A 22,667-nucleotide genomic window follows, 5' to 3' on the forward strand; every position below is an offset into this window, starting at 1 on the left:
ATATTTTATTTATTGATCTTTCAGAGAAAATATAACAGATTTTGCCAAACTTCAACAACACATTAATCTTCACACGTCCTTTGTTATATTTTCCAAAAAATGTTAGTTAAGATAATTATAAGGGGAAATCTGTCACTGTGCTAAGCTGTCCACCCGATGAGATAACATGTAAATGAGGCAGCACAAAGATTCCCCTGTGCAATGTTCACACAGGTAAACACGTAAACAATATGATAGATTGAAAGCGAATTTTATGTCTAGTAAACCAAATACGTCCTTCCTTTCTATCGATAATGTCTCATACAGTATTCGTAATTCTCAACAATCTGTACAGCAAAAGTGAAGTTAAATGGAAGGCTGCACTTTTACAACACAATACCACGTGCGATATCCCAGTCAAAATAGTCAGTCTTCAGCCATGTTTCTAAATATAGCAACTTGAGTGAGTTAATGGCCGAAGAGAAACCATGGATAAAACTGGATATTTGATTGTTCACACAAAGTCAGATACATTTCAGTAGACATCTGGAATGAGTGAGTGAGAGCTTGGGCTTTAACGTCGTACTTAACAATTTTTCGGTCACATGATGAAGAAGAAGTCCTTATAGTGCATGTAATGTGCCACTTCTCTTTTATCTAGTACAGCTTCACTCAGACCACTCACCAAAGGCAAGTAAGTCACCCAACCCGAGCCATTACACTGATACAGGTCAACCAGTCGTTGCACTATCGCCATCATGCTGAACGCCAATCGAGGAAGTTACAACTTCCTTTTTCAAGGTCTTAGGTGTGACCCCACCCAGAATTGACAGTGGGTCTCCTGTCTCCTGAAGCGGACGCTCTACCAACTGTGCTATCCGGGCTAGTAGTAGGCACCTGGAAGTCTGAACTTTATGATGATGAGGTCTAAAATAACAGCAAAATTTCATTCGCCGTCGGCAATATTTCTCTTTAAAGCAATGTATTGGCACATATGAACTGGCAGACTACAGATTACATTAGAAATAGAGAAAGTGTGTTGTTCAGCTCATGTGTAGTGAGTTCTTTAAAAGCAAGCAGACTATATACATAGCAGTGCAGTTTCAACACAAACCATACACTAGAAGATTTATATTTTATACTGCATATCTTTTATCATAATAAACACTAAAATACAACTTACAGGTCGTTCTACAATAAGGCTGACATGAATGATTACCTTAACTGGTAGCTTACTTCACTAACTTACTACTTTGTTCTTAAGGCAAGCTCCTCTTAATGCCATAAAAAAGGCCTTTAATTTGATGGAGTTGAAGAATTACAGTAGTTTATCCTAATTCAAACACAAATCATATAGCCAGTAATAATAAAAAAAACACAAATCATTTAGCCAGTAATAATAAAAAACACAAATGCTTTAATTATAAATCTCTTTCCTGTAAGATATCCGTGTGGTATTAAGACCTTATTACTTCATTACCTGTATGTATTATTTCATAGTTCTGCAACTATGACAACTTGGAGAAACCAGCCAAGCCAGGGAAAGAAAGGCGCCCGCAAAGTGAATACTAGTATGTATATATAGTATTTTTACACCAAAAACTGCACTTCTGCATATAGGTAATGAAATATTACCCTTGGAGCTAAAAAATTTTTTCCAGTAGGATATCACCCTACCTTCCTAACAAACCTCAAAACACCTTTTTCTTAAATAACAGAACTCCCAGAATGAGGTAAAATGATTGTTAGTCTGGTTGAAATATTAGGTCGAATACAGATAATAGTTCTTTTGCTGCTTTTTCATAGGCTTTTTTGGGCAGGAATTAATTCAAAGAATCTATACCTTGTCTATTAAGAAAGTGAATTCAGCTTAATTTGGAAAATGTTTTTACAATTTGAATTGTCTGGAAAAAAAACTGAATTTGATTGATTGGTTAAAGCAGCGAGTTTGCTTATACATTCTAAAACTATACATGTAACTAACACTTGGGACATGGAAGCCTTTAACATTTCCCCAGAGTTATTTTTACTTGACTGGTGTTTTACGCCGTACTCAAAAATATTTCACTTATACAACAGTGGCCAGCATTATGGTGGGAGGAAACCTAGCAGAGTTTGGGGGAAACCCACGGCCATCCGCAGGTTGCTGGCAGACTTTCCCACGTACAGGCGGAGAGGAAGCCAGCATAAGCTACGAAGTTAATTACACACATGACAATTTATCTATGGACTAATGCTAGGTACATGTTGAACATTCATCAATGTGTCTGTCCATCAAATATCAAACAGAAATTATCCATGAAGGCTAAAGGCAACAGAATCATTTCAATATACAAGATGTATGTTCTGCCAACTGTTCCTGCATTTGGTACATCACAAGGTAATTTGACAGAAAGGTCATCCTATGTGCATTAGAGCAATTGTAATTTCCTATAACTTGCATGTACACACAACAGTACCAGGGAGTGGAACTGTCAACAATTCAGTCAGTAAACAAAACAGAGCAAAAAACATAACAAGGGACTAACTGCTCTCATGTGGCTCAGAGGTTATAGTCATTCTTAAAGAATTTTTGCTAGGTGTAACAGGACATAATCAGAAAATAAAAAGGCATGGAAAGGCTTTTCTGGTTAATGAAAAGTATTGGGATTTTTAACACTGAGTAAAAATACTAAAAAATTCTAACAAAAAGCCTACTAAAAACTAGGGTCTTTCTTGGAGGGTTGACCAGGTTATGCTTAGTGCACATTCTAATGATGGCTCAAGAATCAACAAACTTGGTGCTTCCCTCACAGTAAACAGTACAGAACTGGCCATCCTGGTGTCAGCAAACGGTGACTAGGTGTATGGGGTGTCAGGTCTGATGTGTTGTAGTCAGGACGCACTAAACATATGTTACCTATGGGACCAAAATGTTGAAAGCGTGGTTAAACCCAAAGCTAACACTCACTTTTGACCACAAAGCTTGACTGTGCAGACAACGTGAAATGAAGTCATTGTTCAATAGCCACTGAAGGCAAGAAGGAGGTAATGTAATTGAGAGTAACTGATACATGTATTTGTGACAGTTGATATTTTAGTGTGATAGATCAAAACTGTCATGCCAAAACCCACATGACAAAAATATATATACAAATAGTGTATTGATACCTGCTTGTCCACAAGAATAAAGGATGACTAACTGCATTCTTTCTTTTCCTTTATTTTAAAGTCAGGTTGTACGGTCAAACAAAATGTCTCTTCCAAGAACCAAAGAATGGAGAATCAATTCACTGACTGACTGATTGATTGATAACTGTTGTTCAACAAAAAACAATAAATTTCATACCAAAGAATTTTTCATTAGTTCGACGGTTATAAGTTTTATAGTTTGAGGACAAAAAAGTACACAGCATAAACCACCGACTTTTGGCACATTACTGAGAAATTTTCCCACAGCGAGGTAAAGATATGCATGTACGTCATCTTGGCGGAAGGCAGGTGGTCTTGAAGAAATGTTTGAGTGTGGAAATGGCCACATGAAGCCTGGAAACCCCTGCACAAAACAGTATTTGACAGGGGTTTGGTACAGAACAAAACTGCCTTCGTAACTTGAGTGATAATGTGAACAACTGGAAGATTTGCCATTATGTCCTACACCGGCTTACAAATTATTTCCAGGCTTGCCAAACAAACGTGGATGACTGCTTATTGTTATCAAAGCCTCACAGGCAATGACAGCAAGTCAAATCGAGAAATTCCCTGTCCAAAGCAAGTTTTGAGCCTGCATCTTGTGTGTACTATTGGCTGAAAGTTAAGCTACTTCACGACACTGTCACACCCACCCTATGGTTAAACAATACATGTACATACATGTATTCCTTCAACTGGGTAATATGGCAAAGCACATAGGTAAATTGACAAGTAATTCATGGATGGGGCAAACAGAAAGTGGACATGTACATACATGTATTAGTCCATGAATATACATGGACTAAAATATATATATATATATATATATATATATATATATATATATATATATATATATATATATAATATATATGTATTCATCTTCATTGTACTTCATCAAAACATAAACTTATCACGTTAACAAAGATGTGTAAAAGTGCATTATATGGTAAATATAGACAAAATATAGCCTGTGTGTGCTGACGTTACCTAGACTTTGATTTGTTCCACAACGCCACAAGGAATTCCTTCAACTGGGTAACATGGCAAAGCACACAGGTAAATTGACAAGTAATTCATAGATGCAGCAAACAGAAAGTGGATTTTGATTATACACAGATATGGTGTGTCCACATGCAAGTAGTGTTTAATCAAGATAATAGCTTTTTTCCATCAGTGATTGAGATTTGTGATTATTTATGTACTTGGGCTGTTTTTGCTGGGTCTGGTATAAAGACCATCGCTCGGGGGCAAAACATATAGCACTGCAGTGATAACGGCACGTCATATCACAGCATATCATCACATACCACCAGTCTGCAGCTAGTCAGGCTGAGATGAGTTCACACGTCTGCCAAGTTCTGGCAGACAATTATCTAAGGACCACAGCTGGATACTGTGTACACTTACATGCAGTCAATAGAATATTGGCCTTCTAGTCAATGCAAATAATTGCATTCAGTGCAATAAATAAGATTATGCACTGGGATATGTGGCTGAGTCGCAACTAGGTTTTCCAAATAAGCTCTCAGCATCTTTGTGATGCACATTAATATGGTCAAACCATGAAATGCATGCTTAACACATACTGGAAAGCACTGCATTTTAGGAGCTTAGAGTTCACTTTCTAAGCAGGCAGCCTGGAAATACAACGCTTGGCATTGACAATACTGTAGAAGAAACATATCATTTGTACATGATGATTTATTTATTTGATTGTTGTTGTTATGTTGTACTCAAGAATATTTCACTTATATGATGGCGGACAGCATTATGATTGGAGAAACCGGGCAGAGCCCGGGGTTGTACACTCTAATATAGTTCTAGTTTTATGAAACTTGAATCTTGATTAACCTAAACAACCAATTTTTAGCATGATTTGAACAATAAATGTATGCATAAATTTGACAAAAAGAGTGCTGTAGTGGTTGAAAGGTTGAACCAATTTGCATTATATGTACTTCAGAGTTAAGGCATGACCACTAATACACAGGACAAGATTGGGTTAACCTTATTTTCTCACTGTGTGACAAACACAAAGTGAATATCATGTGCTATACAGTCATAAAGTCACTAGAACAAAGGAAATATCTGTTGTGTTATGGTAAAGATCTGTGTCCACTTTCCCAATATTTACAATTCCTTTTCAAATAATATTTCTCCTAATGTTATCAATCTATGTTATATGTCTCCTATGACCTTCTAGCCCAGGCAATGCCATTTCTGAGAAAATAGCTTAAAGAGATTCTCTGAAAGCAAGCCCCAGGCCTATATATATGCATTCTACATGAATGTACAAAATGTTCAGCAACACGAAAACCATTATATCTAAAAATAAATACACCTTAAAAATCACACTTTTTTTCTGTAGCTAACCAAAGCTCTTGACATAACACATTTGCAACTACGGTCAAACTAAAACCGTGTCCCCAGTGTGCTCCTCAAAAGCAATTCACAAACTCAGTAATGGAGTTAACACTCAGGGATGCAATATCTACATAGAAGTAAATATTTTTTCTATGAACAAGTCTAACACAGTAAATCATTTTTTTATTTCTTGGAATTTCACCAACTAGTCACGAACTCTACAAACTGTAGTACACTACAAAGGGTGATTGACCAGAGAAGAATCACCTGAAGCTGCATGTTATTTACTGTAAATAATAAAAAAAAATTCACCATCTTTTCACTATCTTTAGTTCAGCTGAGTGACCAGTTGGTGAAAAATTCCATGAAATTGTAGGTGTGATTATATAATGGAAATTGTGTTGTCTATTATTCACAAACCTGATTTTGCTCAGTCTTTGTCTGCTCTGTCTGCTCTAGCTGAAGCAGAGTGCCATCCTCATCGGTGGATTTCTGACTGAAATCAAAACTCAGCGAGGAGCCGCTCCTCAGTTCCTCCAATCCTGCTGAGGAGAACTCCTCAGAAAGTGCAGGCTCTGTCTCTGAACTCAAGGAGATTTGATCTGTATAAACAACAGGTAATGAACCTTACTAATAATAGTAAAGTGTATATAGACTGCCAGCATAACTAAAAAAATCAACAATAACTGTATTTAAAGTGCTTCCTCAGTCCTAGGCGAGACCAGGCAGAAATATTAAAATGATACAAAGGAGATCCTGTAAAACAGAGCTAACGCCACGGCTCGAAAAGATTTACGACGAATAACATTACTTCCACCTCATAAGCAAAGAGTCCTCAAAAACAAAATCTTCCTCAGTTTTCCTGATATGATGTGATAATATTCCATATTCTGGTCAAAAATCAGAGAGATATGATGTTGAGTAAGACACTTCTACTGGAATCAGTGTTTGAAAGTAGGGTCATCTGTGGCTGTATGTCAGCGATGGGTAAAAATCAAGCAGGCACAAACCAGAAGGAATCAAATGATATTTTACTTTTAGCATGAAGATTTTCTTCTTGGGCACCCTGAAATTAATTTCCTTTTTAGCAACCCATTCACATGATACATGTACTCAAATTTCACACATTTTTCTGTTTGAAATCAATGTGATACTGTCAAGACATCAAACCTACTTTTTATAATCACTTTTCATTAATTTTTGCGACAAATCTGGATAGAACCCTTTGTTAACAGTGTACAAGTTCATGAGATTTATGGAAAAGGATTAGTCAGTTGTTGGAACTTGTGCCCAGGTGTTCAGTACAGTACAATAAACTATGTTCAGCTTAATGTGTGAGTAATATTTCCTTTCCTTTCTTCACCAACTCCCGGTTTCATCTTTTCTCATCTCAAGGCTTACACATTGCCTTACGTTGTAACGGGGCAAAGCTAAGGCGATGATGACAAATATGCAGCCTGGATCAGTATTCGAATATAAACTTGTCAAATAATGGTCTGAGGATATTTGTACAATGTGTAGGGTTTTGCTGACATAGTTATTTTGAATCATTTTGAAGAAGAGAGAGAGATACAGGCCTGTATCATGTAACAGTTCAATGATCTTCCAATCTGCCAATCAGAAATGTATACAGCAGAGCTCTTAAGGTATTTCAGGCCGTTTGCAGACGTCTTTACCCGTAGGGCCTTATGTATGCAGCTAGCCCCAGGTGTCTATATATTCGAGACTGCAAACATACAGGTATTAGCAGTTTTACTCGTGCCAACACGCATACTCGTTCAAACAAGGCAGTGAAAACACTCTAAATAACATGGGAGTTAATACAAAACTCTGCTTCAAGGCTTCATATGTCTAAGACCAGGTTTTGTTGACGTTCACAAATTATATATGCTGTGCACATTGTTCTATTGTCTTATGTACTATAATTTCTGGTTACTATCAGTCGTACTTCTCTGAATATCATCCAATGTTGTTCATTTCCCATACATTCCAATGTTATCTTTCACCTCATCATCTGCTTGCCTACGTACTCCTCTAGGAGTGAAGCACCCGATTTCCGTGGTCTCCAATTATATTTTATATACTGAGCTGGTTACCAATGGCAAACTGTAAGTCCTTCTCAACTGATGTCTCCTGTCCAAAACAAGGGTCAGATGTGGCTATCCTTTTAATTTGGCGGTACATGGAACACCTGACGTATATGCCACGTGGTAATTGCATGCCAGTCATGTATTCATAACACAGCTTACTATTTAAAAACAAATCGGCTAAAGGGCACATCTTCACAAGTTTAACGAGCATGCGGCATACAGGAATGATCATTTTGTCAAGACCCTTAACTGTCCATGATGAAAATAAAATGAATGTGCCGTTCTGACAGCCGTTTTGGACTACGGACATCATTTGGAAAGGACTAATTTGGCATGTGTATCATTTACCACCGGCTATCACTGTAGCTGTGATTCTCCGCTAGCCTGGTATGAAAAAAGGAGTTGGAATAGCCACCTGAGGCTGCTAAAATGCTTTAGCTTACAACCTTCTACACTGCGCTGGAAATGTGTCCATACAGTAAAGCCTACAATACAGTATCTGTCTTGTACAATGAATACCAAAATCCACGTAAAACCAAAACCAATTTATCATTCATGCTCTTCAACATATCATATCCTATAATCACCCGAGGTTGTCGTCGTCTCTGCAGTGTCATCATTCGACACGTTACTCTTCTCTTGCAGGTCATCCCTATCTGGGCTAGCATCACCTTCATCATGCTCATCTACACTTTTTGTCTCTACATCCAATGTTGTGAGATCAGCTGCATTATGAGAACTGATGTACGCTGATTGTTGTTCAGTGTCCACACACTCTACACTATTTGCTACATCAGGGGTTAAGTTGCCAGTGTTTTCTTCTGGACTATTTGCAGTGACATTAACAGAGGGAGTCAAATCCTTGTTTATCTCCTGACATGGTGAGAGTGTAGTTGTTGTTGTTGTGGCAGAATTGACAACCTGCTCAGAATCCCCGTCCTTGTCTTTATCCAGTGAACCAGATATTGGTTTCACCGGACCTTCCATCCCCGTTTTGGTTGATGTCTCCACTCCTATTTGTACTTCTTCAGTCTGAGACATGTCTTATTTAACCTACAAACAACGCAGAAACATCATCATCACAGCTGTACATTTCCTTCCATCACAACATCAACCATGACAAGCTAATTTCTCGTCTGACGAGATTATGCGAGATGAAAACAAGCGCATGCTCAGCAGTCCACTCAGCCATCTTTCAAGGGGGTGCAGAAACCGACTTTTCTCTGAACTTTGTTGACAAGTCTTGTTAAAATAGTATCCGAGCTAGAATTTTGGTTCACATGTGTATTTTTCAAATAATGGAACCTATTTATGGATTTGACAATTTTGATGTGACGTCCTTGTGGAAGCAGTCGCGTGCCACGAAGACAAGTCGGCTTGTGAGTGCGAGTGGGGTTTCACGATTCCTTCTTTCGCCCAGTTTGTGTCACTTTTTTATGTGAATGTTAAAAGTGCTCTTTGTGTGAATGGCCGTGCAACTCATTGCAGTCGAACTATGATGTTTCTTTACTTATAGACATGAACATTGAAGGATTTTTTATCTGCAATTAAAGGCGTTCTCGTCGATGTTAGTGAATTGCACTGCTAAACAGTTTTGACAGTTCATGTGAATGACACTTGTGTCAAGTTATATGTCCGGCCATCTTCATGTATATTATCACTGACTAAGGATTTGGGTGAACTGCTCGATTTAACATTGCCTTTTCCCCTCATATACCTGCACAATTGACAGCAATGACAAGGTAGGCTTAAACATTGTGTTGAAAGGTAGCTTTGTCATATATATTTTTAGTCCATCTAGATGTTACACTGTTATGATGAATGTAAGCATTTTAAAACAATCTAGATGGTCCAGTAAATTTTATAATGGTTATACTTCAAGTTATGAAACATAATAAAGTTAAAGTACACATTTGAACACAGTTGAGTAATTTCCAACTTCCAGGAAAGTAACAGAATCACGTTTATATTCCGGTATATGGCATGATGCCATTCTTATACATAGGTAACACAAAAAGACAACCTGGTTTACTTTAGGCCTGCCTATTATTGAGAATTAGTGAGTTCCATACTGTTTTTTTCCTTCGCTTCAGAAGTGAAGAATTGTAAAATAAGAACAGTTGAGAATGGAGAAAAGTGACACGTGTAAGATGAATAAACATAATCAACCTTGAAAGTAAGTACATGAAATCATCAACACTTGATTTGTTTAAATAATATTTAGTCAACTTGAAGTTTAGTCAACCAGTTGAGCAGTGATGAGTAGTCTGAACGGGTTCTTCTGTTCGACAACATTCAACACCTTCCAAATTTGTTGAATCGGAAATGTGCATGTGTATTTTTTGTCATGAGGTTGAGTGAATGTAGCAAATCAGCAGGCTTGTAGAAATAACATGATGTCTTAAGGCACGTGACCTGGGCAAAATGGCAGCACCATTTTGAGACAATTTCGTTGTAAGGCCATGACAGTAAGAGCAGTCGATAAACCCATGACACAATTCTTCCAGCTGTTCATCATTGTGTCTCGTGCATTGGAGAGAAAAATGGAAATTTCCCTCCAATTTATTGAAAGCTTGATAAAAAACACAGCTCAACACGGTTCAACACACGACAACTTGCTGTTGAGTCGACAAAAGTTGAATGATGTTGGATAGTCTGGAAGGAGCTTAAGTGCTCGGGTGTATATAGTGGAATACATACATGTATTCTCCAGTTTTCATCAGTGTTAAACTTGAAGAAAACTTACAGTGAAATAGTTAATGTATGGATTTAATTTTTTTGTCAAACCTGGACACTTGTAAGTTGACTTTATTTGAACTGGCTTATTCCATTGTTCACTCTCAAATGCCTTACGCCATTACAGCTTGTAACATTTGAATGGAGAGAACAGAACAGCCATGACGTTGCATGTTTAACATAGGTAACATTAACAAAAGAAAGAACTGATTTAATTACTGCAATAAAACATTCATCAGTTTTTCCTTTTATTCATGAAGGATGATTTTGAATGATTTAATATTACAAAACTCCTGTTTTACAAATTTAAATGTCACATGAAGTAAATCAGACAAATACATATAGTTTGTTTTCTGTGACATGTTAAGGTGGGGTAAGTTTACATGCAGTATGTGTCAGAGAAGTGAAATAGGGATGTCTTAATTTGTATGGAATGATTACCTTGTCATGAGCATCTTAGAGGTGCTTGTTTTGAATTAATGTTATTGTACATGTATACTCATTTTTTCTGCATGTCATGTATGAATGCTCAAAGTGAACAATACTTGGGTTACATGAAATGAGTTCTATTTCCTGACATGCCTGAAAGCAAATCATGCAAAGAAAGCAGATCATTGCCATGTTTTGCAACCTTAGTTAGAGTGATTTTTTGCAATACCTACTTTGTTTTGAATCATGTTCACAATCATTTTTTTTTTACCAGACCTGATTTGTCAGAGATCATGAGCATCAGTGAGGTTATATGATCTAACATAGTCACTTTTTTGAATGACAATCACATCTTAGTAATGGTTGGCCAGTCAGAGTATAAAACAGTTTTGATATCTATTTTAGTTGTGCCCTGTGGGTTTAATGCTCTGTATGTGCACACCAAAATATGCTACCTAGAAGACTGAAAGAATGTGTCGAAGCATCCCTTCTTGAGGTGGTGCAGGGTGTCAGAATTTCATTTTTCTTTTCCCTATGCACCTGCGCACTTGGACAGGTGGATGACAGCTAGTGACGATACCTTGTCAGCAAAGGACATCTGTAAACCTGGCAGATAGATTTAGTGTGTACAGTTAAGTGTCATATTAATTCAACTATGCTGTCAATACAAATGATGAATGAGTTTTACTCAGGTCGTTTTGCTGATAGGGTTGCTGGTATTGAAACTCCATACATGTAGTGGTTACAAGATTTATTTTATTTCTTTATTTGTTTAGTGCTTAATGCCATATTTAAGAATTTTTCACTTTTACAATGAGGTGAGTGTTATAAGTTGTGGAAACCAGAATGCCAGAGGTAAGCCACAAACCTGTGGCAAATTACTGGACAACCTTCCTTCATGTAGTCGCCAAAGATTGTTACTACTGAAATGGTCACACATGTCCTCAACCACTTACTGTCACCAAGGCCCCTCAGGCTGTGAAAGTGAGGAAATTGCCATCAGTTTAGACACGGGTTCATCTGTAAACACACATAGAATTAAACATATTACAAATGATGCCATTTTATGACAGGATGCCTCCTTGGCAGCAGAAAGAACTGTGTTAAGCTGAACACACCAAAATGTTATTTTAAACTGACTTTTGAGTTCCTTTCATTTGAGTTCTTTTAAAAATTATTTGCATAGGTATAACCTATTTGTAGTCTTGATCAATGTAGAGGAAAAGTTGTCATACTAATTTACACATTTTGGACTGTTAGGAGAGGACTGTTAAAATAGGCTCTATAACTTGTCTGTAGAGGGAATCACCATGTATATTGCATGAATTTAACTTTGGTTTCCACTTTGCACAACTAAGTTAAAATAGAGTAACCTTCCTAAGAGGGGTGAGACTATTTCATTGTTTTCAACCTCGGAGACATGTGATAACGTTCTGGCTAATCCTGCGGAGATTTCAGTGCTCTTAAAAGATTAGCGTCCAGATAGGTTATTTCTTCATAAATAGCTGCCCCTGTATATATTGTTAAATAGAGTGTAAAAAAGATTTTGAAAAAAAAAATCTGAGTAATATGGCATTAAAATCACTGGATAATGAGGCTGGGTTTATGCATTTTTTCCAGCAGCACTCGGAAGTCTTCCCCAAATGATGTCATACAAGTCCAACCTTTATGCACTGTCAGAGCTTCGTCATTTAGTTCAGTGTTAAGAAAGGCACAAAAGTGACAACAAGCATATCAAATATCTCCACATCATGGTTTGCTGTTATGTACTGCATACGGTTGTAAAAACAGTTGTCAAAGAACCGTGGAGTTCATTTTTTTCAAATTTCCAGACGATTTGACCTTCAAGAAAGCGTGGATTCACAGCACAAGGTGGAAGGGTTTTACACCCACCAAACACATTTTTCAGCAGAAAGCTAGGAGAAGAATACAGATGAACTTGAAAAATCTGGCTACTAAGGGGGCAGCAATCAACTAAAACCTTCAGCTATACCCACCGACAGACACAACCCAGGACGTCTTTATTGCGACAATTTTCCGGAAACCGCCGATGTCGACATATACATGATGATTGGCCATCCTTCAAGGCTTTCCTCTCGACCTCGCTGATTTCTACACAACAGATTTCCAATTCTATCACCTCTTCTGGGCAATTTTCACGACACCTGCATACAGTGGTTATAAAGTACTATTACAGTGTACTAAACTGAACCGAAAACTGATAGATCGCAACTCTTCATACACTAACGCCGACGTCCACATGGCACACATATTTATATTGCACACAACTTTAGGCCCCTAATAGTCATGGGCTATTCAGCATGTGTATTTATATTGCACACAACTATTGGCCCCAGGTGGGCATAGGCTATTCCATATGTGTATTTATATTGCACACAACTTTAGGCCCCTAATTGACATAGGCTATTCCGCATGTGTATTTATATTGCACACAACTATTGGCCCCAAGTGGGCATAGGCTATTCCATATGTGTATTTATATTGCACACAACTATTGGCCCCTAATAGACATAGGCTATTCCGCATGTGCATTTATATTGCACACAACTATTGGCCCCGAGTGGGCATAGGCTATTTCGTATGTGTATTTATATTGCACACAACTATAGGCCCCTAATGTACATGTACCGGTAGTTGTCATTGCATATGTGTATTAATTTAGGATCACTTGGGGAATAGAATGATTATTTGAAGTGGACAGAAAGAAAGAGTAGTAAATATTAAATCTGATGTGCACACAAAATGTGGCCTACAGTGTAATACAGGATAAAGCTATTACCAGCTTACCAGTACATATTGCCAGTGCAGTTGGAAATGCCTGGACATAGATCAAAAACAGCGTCTGAAAGGTCGGAATCTGAAGTCTGGCCAGCGATGTCAGTGTCATAAACCAGAACTTCAAAGTCGTGCACTATGAATTTAAATTGATACGGTTGTATATTTGCTCCTGTGTAATTAGAATCCTTCTTGAAAATGACATTGTTTTGATACGAATTCCATTTTATTTAGACCACCTCGACTTGGGTTGGCCATCTATGGCGTCACCAGCTAAACTTTGCGTGCAGCCGGCTGGAGGTCGGTTTGGGTAGTACATCTATTGTTTTGGTGGATTAAAGTCATAATTACGTTTCTCAGAGGCCCTCTCTGTAACACGCTGTTATAATAGGTTATAATCTTTATAATTTGGACAAGTAGGTAAGTCTGGACACTAATTCTTTGAAGAACATTTCTTATATCTAGGGCATTGGCATAACGAGGAGATTATAAAAGATAGTAATGAACTTCATGCGATTTGAATAGTCTAGATGATTCGTTGGCATGGCATTTCAAATCATCCTTGGCTATCTGACACCTTGAACAATTCATAACTAGTCAAACAAATTCTTTATTGTGATGCTGTTGTCTGGACTGTCTGCCTTTGAAGCACAGGAACAGTTTCCAGTGAAATAGGTTATCTCCCTTGGACACTGCCTATTATTTTGTTGCCTTTTATTTGTTCATTGCAATTGTAAACTTGACCGAGTCACTCTAACAGTGTCCTGTCAAAGTGTAACCCCCATCAACACTGCAGACTGAGCAGTACATTTGCATATGTGGACATTATTTTTGAATCTTGCGTTAACATGATCACCACAGTATTTTACTGCAAAATGAATATAATACTTAAAATGTAAGACAAATATTAAACATTTGCAGGCGAATATAGTTTTGTTCTGAAGATTGGTCTCCGATCTGAAATGTAAAATACAGGTAGTCACAGTTGATAATGAGATATGCTTCTTGTCAAATGAATAACAAGAATCATTAATCCTTATAGGATGATCAGTGTTTCTACATAATGTAATACGAAAACAAGGCATGACCTTGCTCAGGAGTTTCCAAGTAATCAGTTGTTTTTCATTTTAAAATGGGGGTTTTTTTTAGTGTTTTTATTTTTTTTTTCTCTCTAGAACAGAATGAACAAATCATTCAGATACAAAAATTATGTATATCGTGTACATATTTGATCCTGAAAAAACAACTAGCTAAGTCATTTACGAACACATATGAAGCATGTATTTAGCACTAAGCTCAAGTTCAGTGTATGATACACTACTGCAGCTCTCCTATTTTATATACCGATGAGCAGAGAGCTGCAGTAAGAGAGATATATGTGAATCATGCATATCTCTGTGTCAGCTAGGTATTGTTCTTACATTACCAGTCCTCAGCATGCATTCATGGACAGTCACTTGCTTAAAGCATGAGTATAACTCTGTAAAAGTGGTAAGGCAGCAGTCAAGTAGAAGGCACTTAGCATTTGGAGCCTTCATAAAACCAAATCTTTATATATTTTCTTGTTCAGTATACACGTATGTACTTAAAAGAATTAAGTATTACAACTTCAAAGTTGTAAGCTGTGTAATATTTCCTTTTACAAGAGGCAGCTGGCCAGCTTAATTCTGGGCATGTACTGTATAATATCTTAAGGCCAAAGTTTATGAAGTGTTGGGTAGAAGAGTTAAATAATAATTATTTATGGCCTTTAGTGTCATTTATGTTTTAGTGTCATAATGTTCGTGTACACAACATTGCTGTCACAACCTGTCAGCTCGGCCTGTACTGCACACCTTGGTTCTGAGATATATAGACCAGCCGACCTGGGATGCTGAGCTTGTTCTTAACAGCTCCTTTTTTATCAGCAGGCCATAAAACGATTGTATGGGAACACCTGTTCTCCTTATAAGGCAACTGCTCCCGGCAGCCTGTCCCACGATCATAAAGGATGTGGCTGGTGGATTTACCTCCCGCCGGAACCAGCTGTCTCGTTGGATGCTCGGATTCAGCTTATGTATCCTCAGTATCTGTCTTCTGTGTAATGAGACACTTGCTCAGAAATATCACTCCAGTCGCTCTGCAACCGAATACTAAAGCTTCTGGTTAAATGCGCTTACTGGTCTCATGATTTCACCAGCCGTGTGCGACAACTGTGAAGATCAGAGGGGCGCGATCGTGTGACCGGAAGAGCCGTTTAGTATTGTTCTCACGATGTCAGATGCAAATGCGTTTTCCCACGAGTGGTTGATTCGTTAAAGTCCAGGGCTACGCACAACGTGAAGAGTGGAATTACTAGTAAGAGACCTGCGTCAACCCAAAACTGAGCTGTGTGTGACAGGGACAGCCCGGACTGAGGACTAGAATGAAAACTTTTGTACTTGTCTTTCTGTCGGAACGGATTTTTAATATTGGGAGTTATCAAACCGCTGGTGTGTAGGCCTACGAGGTGTTTCAGGTTTTCAACACGGACTAAACGACCCGATTGAAGTCATGACTGATCGACAGATTTATATATCGCAGGTAAGTTATAGTGGTCGCGAATATGCCTCTTTGTCCCCGTTTGTACAATTTAGCTGTGAAAATAGTGTAATGAGTTAGGGTGGTTCTTTGGTGGTGAAGGCTAAGTGACTGGAGTACTACACGGGATACAGGGATAGTCGGGAGGGTTGACAGGGAGAGAGAGACTTCCTGAAGCTGATTACGCCTGCTTTTCGGCCCCAGACAGCGTGGGAAAATTTCCGGCTCGTTCAAACGTGCTTCTTTGTTTCCATTCGGTGAAATCCCGCGGCTTGTTTATGTGGCGACCACAAATACTGTATAGTCGAATAATAGACAGCGTTTTTCTATACTCTCTCACACACTATTTCAGTTGTTCCTTGAATATACCAATGGTTTTACACGGAGTGACGAGAAAATGAAGCATGCAGTGGGTTTTGTTGGTTAAATGGACCGCATACATAGGCCTATACTTTGTTTACCATACTCATGAACAAGTGGGTTCAGATCAGAGGTTGTACCAGAGCCGTGAAAGTTTTGTAGGGCTTTGAAAATAGCTGAGATTTCTGACGATTAGCTCTGTGACTGAGAGTTCATTTTCAACAAAGCTTTCGTCCAAGGAGCAGTGATTGGTTGAACATTTATGACTTTTTCCCACGTCTCTGGATTCCCAAGGGAGACCCTGGCGCGACATCATTCATCCAGATAGCTTACATGCCCCATCAAAGAGATAGCCGGACAGGCACCAAGTCTTATGTGCTTGGGCAAAGACTTTGACAGCCTCCACTTTTAAGATGCAAGGACTTAAATAGATCAAATCATTAGAACTTCAAAAGAAATGAGCGGTCTCATTCGTGATAATTATAGGTCCTCTTGCATGCATCTATTCTCTGACACTTTGTTACTTAGTTCTTTGGCCCCTTGGAAACTTTGTTCAAAATGTCAAATCAAAATGTGTACTTTTTTGGTGAATTTCTTCTAATGCATGATATATGTTCCCTTCTGGCTGCATCACCATCCTCTAATAAGTGTTTTCTGTAAGACTCACTAGAATACTGCAGGATTTTTTTTTTTTTTGCCCTAACTGTAGGAGTTCCATTAATAGGTCTAATCTGTGAGCAAAAATTTTCTTTGTTTCAAATGAAATAACCATGCTTTGGATATTTTATACATAACATTGTACATTTTACATAAACTTGAAAACAATTTCCCATATTAAATTGAAGAATAGTTTCAAACTAAAATATTATTGGTACTTCTCATTATTAAATATACATGAATATGTTTTGCATTAATATGCATTTTTAAGAAATGGGCAAAGGAATTTTCAGTGTTATTTATGCACCCTCTTAGCATTGGTTGGTTGGGCCAATTTCACAGCTTCACAAAAAGTGTTATTTTACAAGTCTACACAGAATAGTGAGCTCAGAATATATGCTTGAATAAACATTTTCCATACATGGGAAAAGGTTGAAGAATGACTGTATATAGGCCAATCCAATTACTTTCTCACATATAATTCATTATCTTCTTCCTCTGACGAAGCTTAATAATTGATCCTATTTTGCGTCATGTATCAATATCCTTCATTTATGTTCATTGCTGTGCCTTGGGAAATAACTTCTTTAGAAAATTGTATGACCATTCAAGCCAATGTCTGATAAACATCGCATAAATTATGAAAATTGTATTGACTGAAAGCATATGATCCTGGGAACTGCATGTCAATGACCACAAGTTTGCACAGAGAATTCTTATCAAGTTTAATAGGAAGATGCATCGGCATCATTTAAGACAATGGTAATTAATTTACTTGTAACACTTATCTCTTAGTTTTATTTTCTTGATGCATGTAGATTATCCATATACATAGCCATAATGACTCCTTTGTAGATTTTCATATTACACAAAAAAGTCCTAAACATAAAGGCGTGATGCCCTGAACATGTAGACCCTACATTAAATGACTTAGTATTCTACTTTTTCTTACATACTCCTTAAATATAACCAAACAGGATTTAGTACTAGAGTGAATAAATTTTATGCCTTTAGTGATGTGTGTGCAAGGGCTTTGCTTGTGCATCCGTGTTCAAATTAGTTTTGCAATGGCTTCTGTTTCCGTTTCCGTTTTGTTTTCTTGTCAGAAAATTCATAAAGGTTACACTTTTTCAGGAAGGAAATATGCCAGGGTTAACATGACAGTATGCATTTCTCTCCTATAGGAACACAGAATTACTTACATATTTTTTTAGTAATATTAAAGAAAAAAAACATGTAGCTGTTTCAACTTACCAATGTTTAATTGATACATGTATCACACTCTTTATTTTATTATATAAAGAAATATAATGTTAGCACTTTTGTTGATGAATTTGTCATGTATCAGAACTGTGTGAACTGGAAGTATTCTTTTCCTGTTCCTGTTGTGGCTGGAAGCACATGTGGTTAAGGACATATATAATGTATATCACCTAAAGTTTAATTTATAAAAATTAACTTGCCGAAGCACATGAAGACTCATAACGTGGATGAATTAATCAACATCAAACAGAATGTGTCAGTTTAAAAATGCTATATAGCTTTAGGTGAAATACAGTGGGTCTGGTGTAATATCATTCTAAATGGCTTCATTTCTTCAAATAATAAAATTGTGTCAGTTTTTCACATTTTACTGCGTATACATATATATATATATTTAGAGAGTAGCATTGCAACTTGTAAACTTTGTCCGCTGAGCTTTTATTTTTTTCTGTCCATAAAATTGATCCTCATTTGTACATGAAATATTCTTAAGTACAGTGCTTTAGTCCACAATGAAACATTGTGAAATTATTATGATGTGTCTAGTACCTAAATAATTTTAATATCAACCATCATTTTTGTTCTGTTGTATCAAATGGAATGAAATATGGTATCTTCTACATCTGATGCCACCATTATGCATGTATAAGGGAAATCAAGTTTATAGACTGTAAAACTCCAATTACATTAATAACTAATTATAATTAAAAACTAATTTGTTAAATTTAACTTTCAGTATTTATTTTATTGATATTTTACGCCGTACCCAAGAATATTTCACTTGACAACAGTGGCCAGCATTATGGTGGGAGGAAAGTGGGCAGAGCCCGGGGAAACCCACAACCATCCACAGGTTGCTGACAGACCTTCCCACGTACAGCTGGAGAGCAAGCGGGCATGAGTTGGACTTGAACTCATAGTGGAAGCATTGGTGAGAGGTTCCTGGGTCATTACGCCCTGCTAACATGCTAACCAACTGAACCACAGAGGTCCCCAACTTTCTGTGCAAACTATCTTCAGTGACACCTATGGTTGTGAGCTCCCACCAGATGTTAGTGTACTTCAAAGTACATGTATCACAAAATATTGAATTTAGTGGTTGTGTGGGGGGTTATTTATTCTTTAAATTTTATTTTCCTGGTTTTATATTGTTTATTTATGAAATATTACTCGTGTGACTTTAAAAGCACAATGAATATTTCATTCAGTTGTATCCCTACAGTGTTGTTGTTATTTTCCACATTTGTTCTAGTCTGTCTTTTGTGCATACTTTGGTATCTCCTTTGTCTATTCTGCTCTACTCATAAACTGAACTGGTGTGACATCAATTAAGTGAAGTATTAAAGCACAAGTACATGGTAATGCAAATAAATAAATGAACATTTCTTGCTGTGTGGATAGGAGTACAAGACAACATCAGGCTGAATAAGGCCGGCGTTGATTGTTAAAGACTGTCAATATGTGAATTTGATTGTAGCAGTTGTGTTTTAACCGATCATAGGATTTAAAATTATGAACACTCTTGACTACCACGATATTAAGAAATCTACTCTCCAAAACAGAAAGTCAAAAGTGACACATCTTGGTAGTGGCGCCAGAAACTGAGATGAAAGTCCACTAATGGCATGGTGTCATCACTAAATAATCTCCTGTTGCTTTTTTATGATTACAGACCTTCTGATTTTCTCATCGTGTAACTTGGCTGAAAATGACAACGTAGTTTGTACTTCGAACATCAAAAACTAGGCATTAAGATTAGACTTAAGGGACGGTAATAATGTTTAAAAACTAGTAAAGATGATAGAAATGTGGGAAATCATCAGCTGAAAAAAGTCAGTGTACATTATGATTCACTAAATCTAACATTTATTCCTAGCAACAGTTGTTTGTATTAAATGCTGGTTTCTGCCCGCAATCTGTGGATAGTTATGGGTTTCCCCTGGGCTCTGCCCTTGTTTCCTCCCACTATAATGCTGGGCAGTGTCATATAAGTGAAATATTCTTGAGTATGGCGTAAAACATCAATCAAGTAAATAAATAAATGCCGGTTTTACAAGGTTGTTTGGATAGCTAGTAAACAGCACAGGATAATAAGATTATAGCAGTTAATGGTAAAGGCTGCAGCTTCTCAAATATTCCAACACATCCATGAATAGCACGCCTTCACACCTGTTTAGTGACAGTTGTATAACTTAAAAAGTCAGCCGTGACACAGATTAACGTCTACTTAAATCATAATAATGTGAGCTTGAAAATTAAATTTCTGTAATGTTTGTAGAATGTTTGTTTGTAATTTTTCCTTTGATCAGTTGATGGGTTTTTAAATGCATGCCTTTAGATCAGACATATGAATATCCATTGATTGCATGTACAAACTGCTAAGGATGTGTTGTGTACATTCCACAATGAAATGCGCTTTGTGCTGTTCAGATCAAATTTTCTCCTCAAGTGGCTGTTTTATAGTTTGCTAGTCTTCTCCATTTTAGTTGAGTACCACTGATGGGAAGGAGCCTAGTCAATGTGTAAAAGTGGAAAATATTTCCCACAACCTTTACAGCTCATTTGCTGAACACTTTCCCTGAATTTTCTTTAGTAAGTTCACCCTTGGCAAACACGGTGAAACACCTTTTAACACTCGGCCTGCCCTGTATTACAGATCACTGCAGATAGATAGCTGAATCAGGGCGTGTTAACGTCAAGTCTTTTGGATGCGTGACACTGGTGTGGCAACACTACACCAGCAGTTATGTCCCTTTGGTGTGTGAAAGATTTGTATGTTTGGTTGGCAAATTGACTGAGATTTAATATTACCTGAATTTGATCATGTATCAGCAAACTCTTTATAGGTTAGTTTCTGTATTTGACCTATACTTTTAAGCAAGATTGTATTGCTCTTTTTGCCTGATTCTGCAAGTTAGGCTGTATTAATCGTGGAAAGGTATTTTGAGGTTTGTGTGGAAGGTAGAAAAAAAATGCACTGTCTTTGGCAAATTTTTCAGTCCAATACAGTATTCTTGGGAGCATTTTACGATTTAATATTGATAATATCAACAGTTGTGTTAATTTAATAATATCTTAATTCTGTAAATCTTCAACTGCTTCAACCACTTAGAACTTTTTTTCAGTGGAATTTATGCATATAATGAAAATGATGGTAAACATGATTTCTTTGTGTCATTAAAGACACTGGCTTCATGAAACTGTGCAAATTATTTCTCTGTGCACCATAGTTCTATCAGCATATTTCAACATATGGTCTGCAAAGAAGGTGAAAACGTTGACAAATTAGGGGTATTCAAAACAACTTACGTAGGTCTTTCAGTGTAATGTTCAACTTGTTTTGGATGTGGGATGTTCTGATTCTCAGTTGGGGTTTGTGAGAAAATAGCCTGGGGTGTGAAATGCCAGCAGTAACAAGTTAATTCTATGCTAATAACATTATACTACCATGCTTTGCTTCCTGCTGGGTGGTGGACAGGGATGGGATATCCCAGTTGTGTAACAGGGTGGGGGTTGGGGTGTGGTCTGGGGTGACTTGATGAGGTTCTGACTGTGGGAACCTGTCAGAAGGTCCTGGCTTATCTCAGGGGTACAGGGCACCAGTCGCCCAGCTGGTGGGGGCACAAGGATTGACTTGTCACTCTCTCACACCATATGTCACCCAGGCTCTGGTTTTGACCCCAAAGTGCCCCAGTTGGATTTGTATGGGAGACCTGCTATCCCCATCCTTGCTTGCTCTTAACAGGTGGTTGCTGTTCCCAGACTTGGCTTATGCAGCGCTGGGTGCTACATGTAGCTGTTCAGACCAACACTGTATAGTTAGCTCATACAAACACACATGTATATCTAGGTAACCCCCTAGCCATCCAAGGAGACACTACTGTACACCACAGTAAATCTCCAACTCCCTTGCTCCACCGACTGGTTTGTCCTTAATTTAAAACAAAGTCCCCACAAGCCAGACAAAAAGGCGAAGAGCCTGAAGGGGGGTAAAAAACAGCCTCAAGTGAAACTTTAATTCACAATAGACGCGGTGTTGAACTTTTGACAGAGGCATTTGTTGGGACCTTGTTTTCATGTTGGCTTTCTCACGGTTTAACATTTCTCTTCAACACTATCTCATTTTTTTTTCACTCCCGACTAACACTACCAATGAATTTGAAAATTAAGATTTCTGTTTATGATGCTTTTCTTTTTATTGGCCTATCTTGATTCCTTTGTTTAAAGGAGCAGGGGTTGAAAGTGCACATCTTTCTAGTG

General features: G+C 37.6%; 2 protein-coding genes across 6 annotated transcripts in view; one reads left to right on the plus strand and one right to left on the minus strand.

Annotated features, from left to right (window-relative positions):
• LOC135467913 (ubiquitin carboxyl-terminal hydrolase MINDY-2-like) overlaps window positions 1-8,710 on the minus strand; it is a 53,543-nt gene extending 44,833 nt beyond the window's left edge. Inside the window, exons 1-2 of the mRNA XM_064745838.1 lie at window positions 8,195-8,710; window positions 5,938-6,119 (exon numbers count right to left, since the gene is read on the minus strand). Coding sequence (XP_064601908.1) covers window positions 5,938-6,119; window positions 8,195-8,648 — 636 coding nt within the window. The 5' untranslated portion in view covers window positions 8,649-8,710. The remainder of the gene's footprint in view (window positions 1-5,937; window positions 6,120-8,194) is intronic.
• Window positions 8,711-8,808: 98 nt separating this feature from the next.
• LOC135466698 (recombining binding protein suppressor of hairless-like) overlaps window positions 8,809-22,667 on the plus strand; it is a 55,682-nt gene continuing 41,823 nt past the window's right edge. Inside the window, exons 1-2 of one of the 5 annotated variants that reach the window (XM_064744346.1) lie at window positions 8,809-9,349; window positions 9,701-9,783. Coding sequence is in view for 2 of the 5 variants with exons in the window: in XM_064744343.1 (XP_064600413.1) it covers window positions 8,888-8,986 (99 nt within the window). In the remaining 3 variants the exon portion in view is untranslated. Of the gene's footprint in view, window positions 9,350-9,372; window positions 9,784-15,705; window positions 16,131-22,667 lie in introns of those variants that run through there. The other 4 variants (XM_064744345.1, XM_064744343.1, XM_064744347.1 and 1 more) reach the window with 4 other exon arrangements.

This window comes from Liolophura sinensis, chromosome 6, assembly GCF_032854445.1.
Source record: "Liolophura sinensis isolate JHLJ2023 chromosome 6, CUHK_Ljap_v2, whole genome shotgun sequence".
Classification (NCBI taxonomy): domain Eukaryota; kingdom Metazoa; phylum Mollusca; class Polyplacophora; order Chitonida; family Chitonidae; genus Liolophura; species Liolophura sinensis.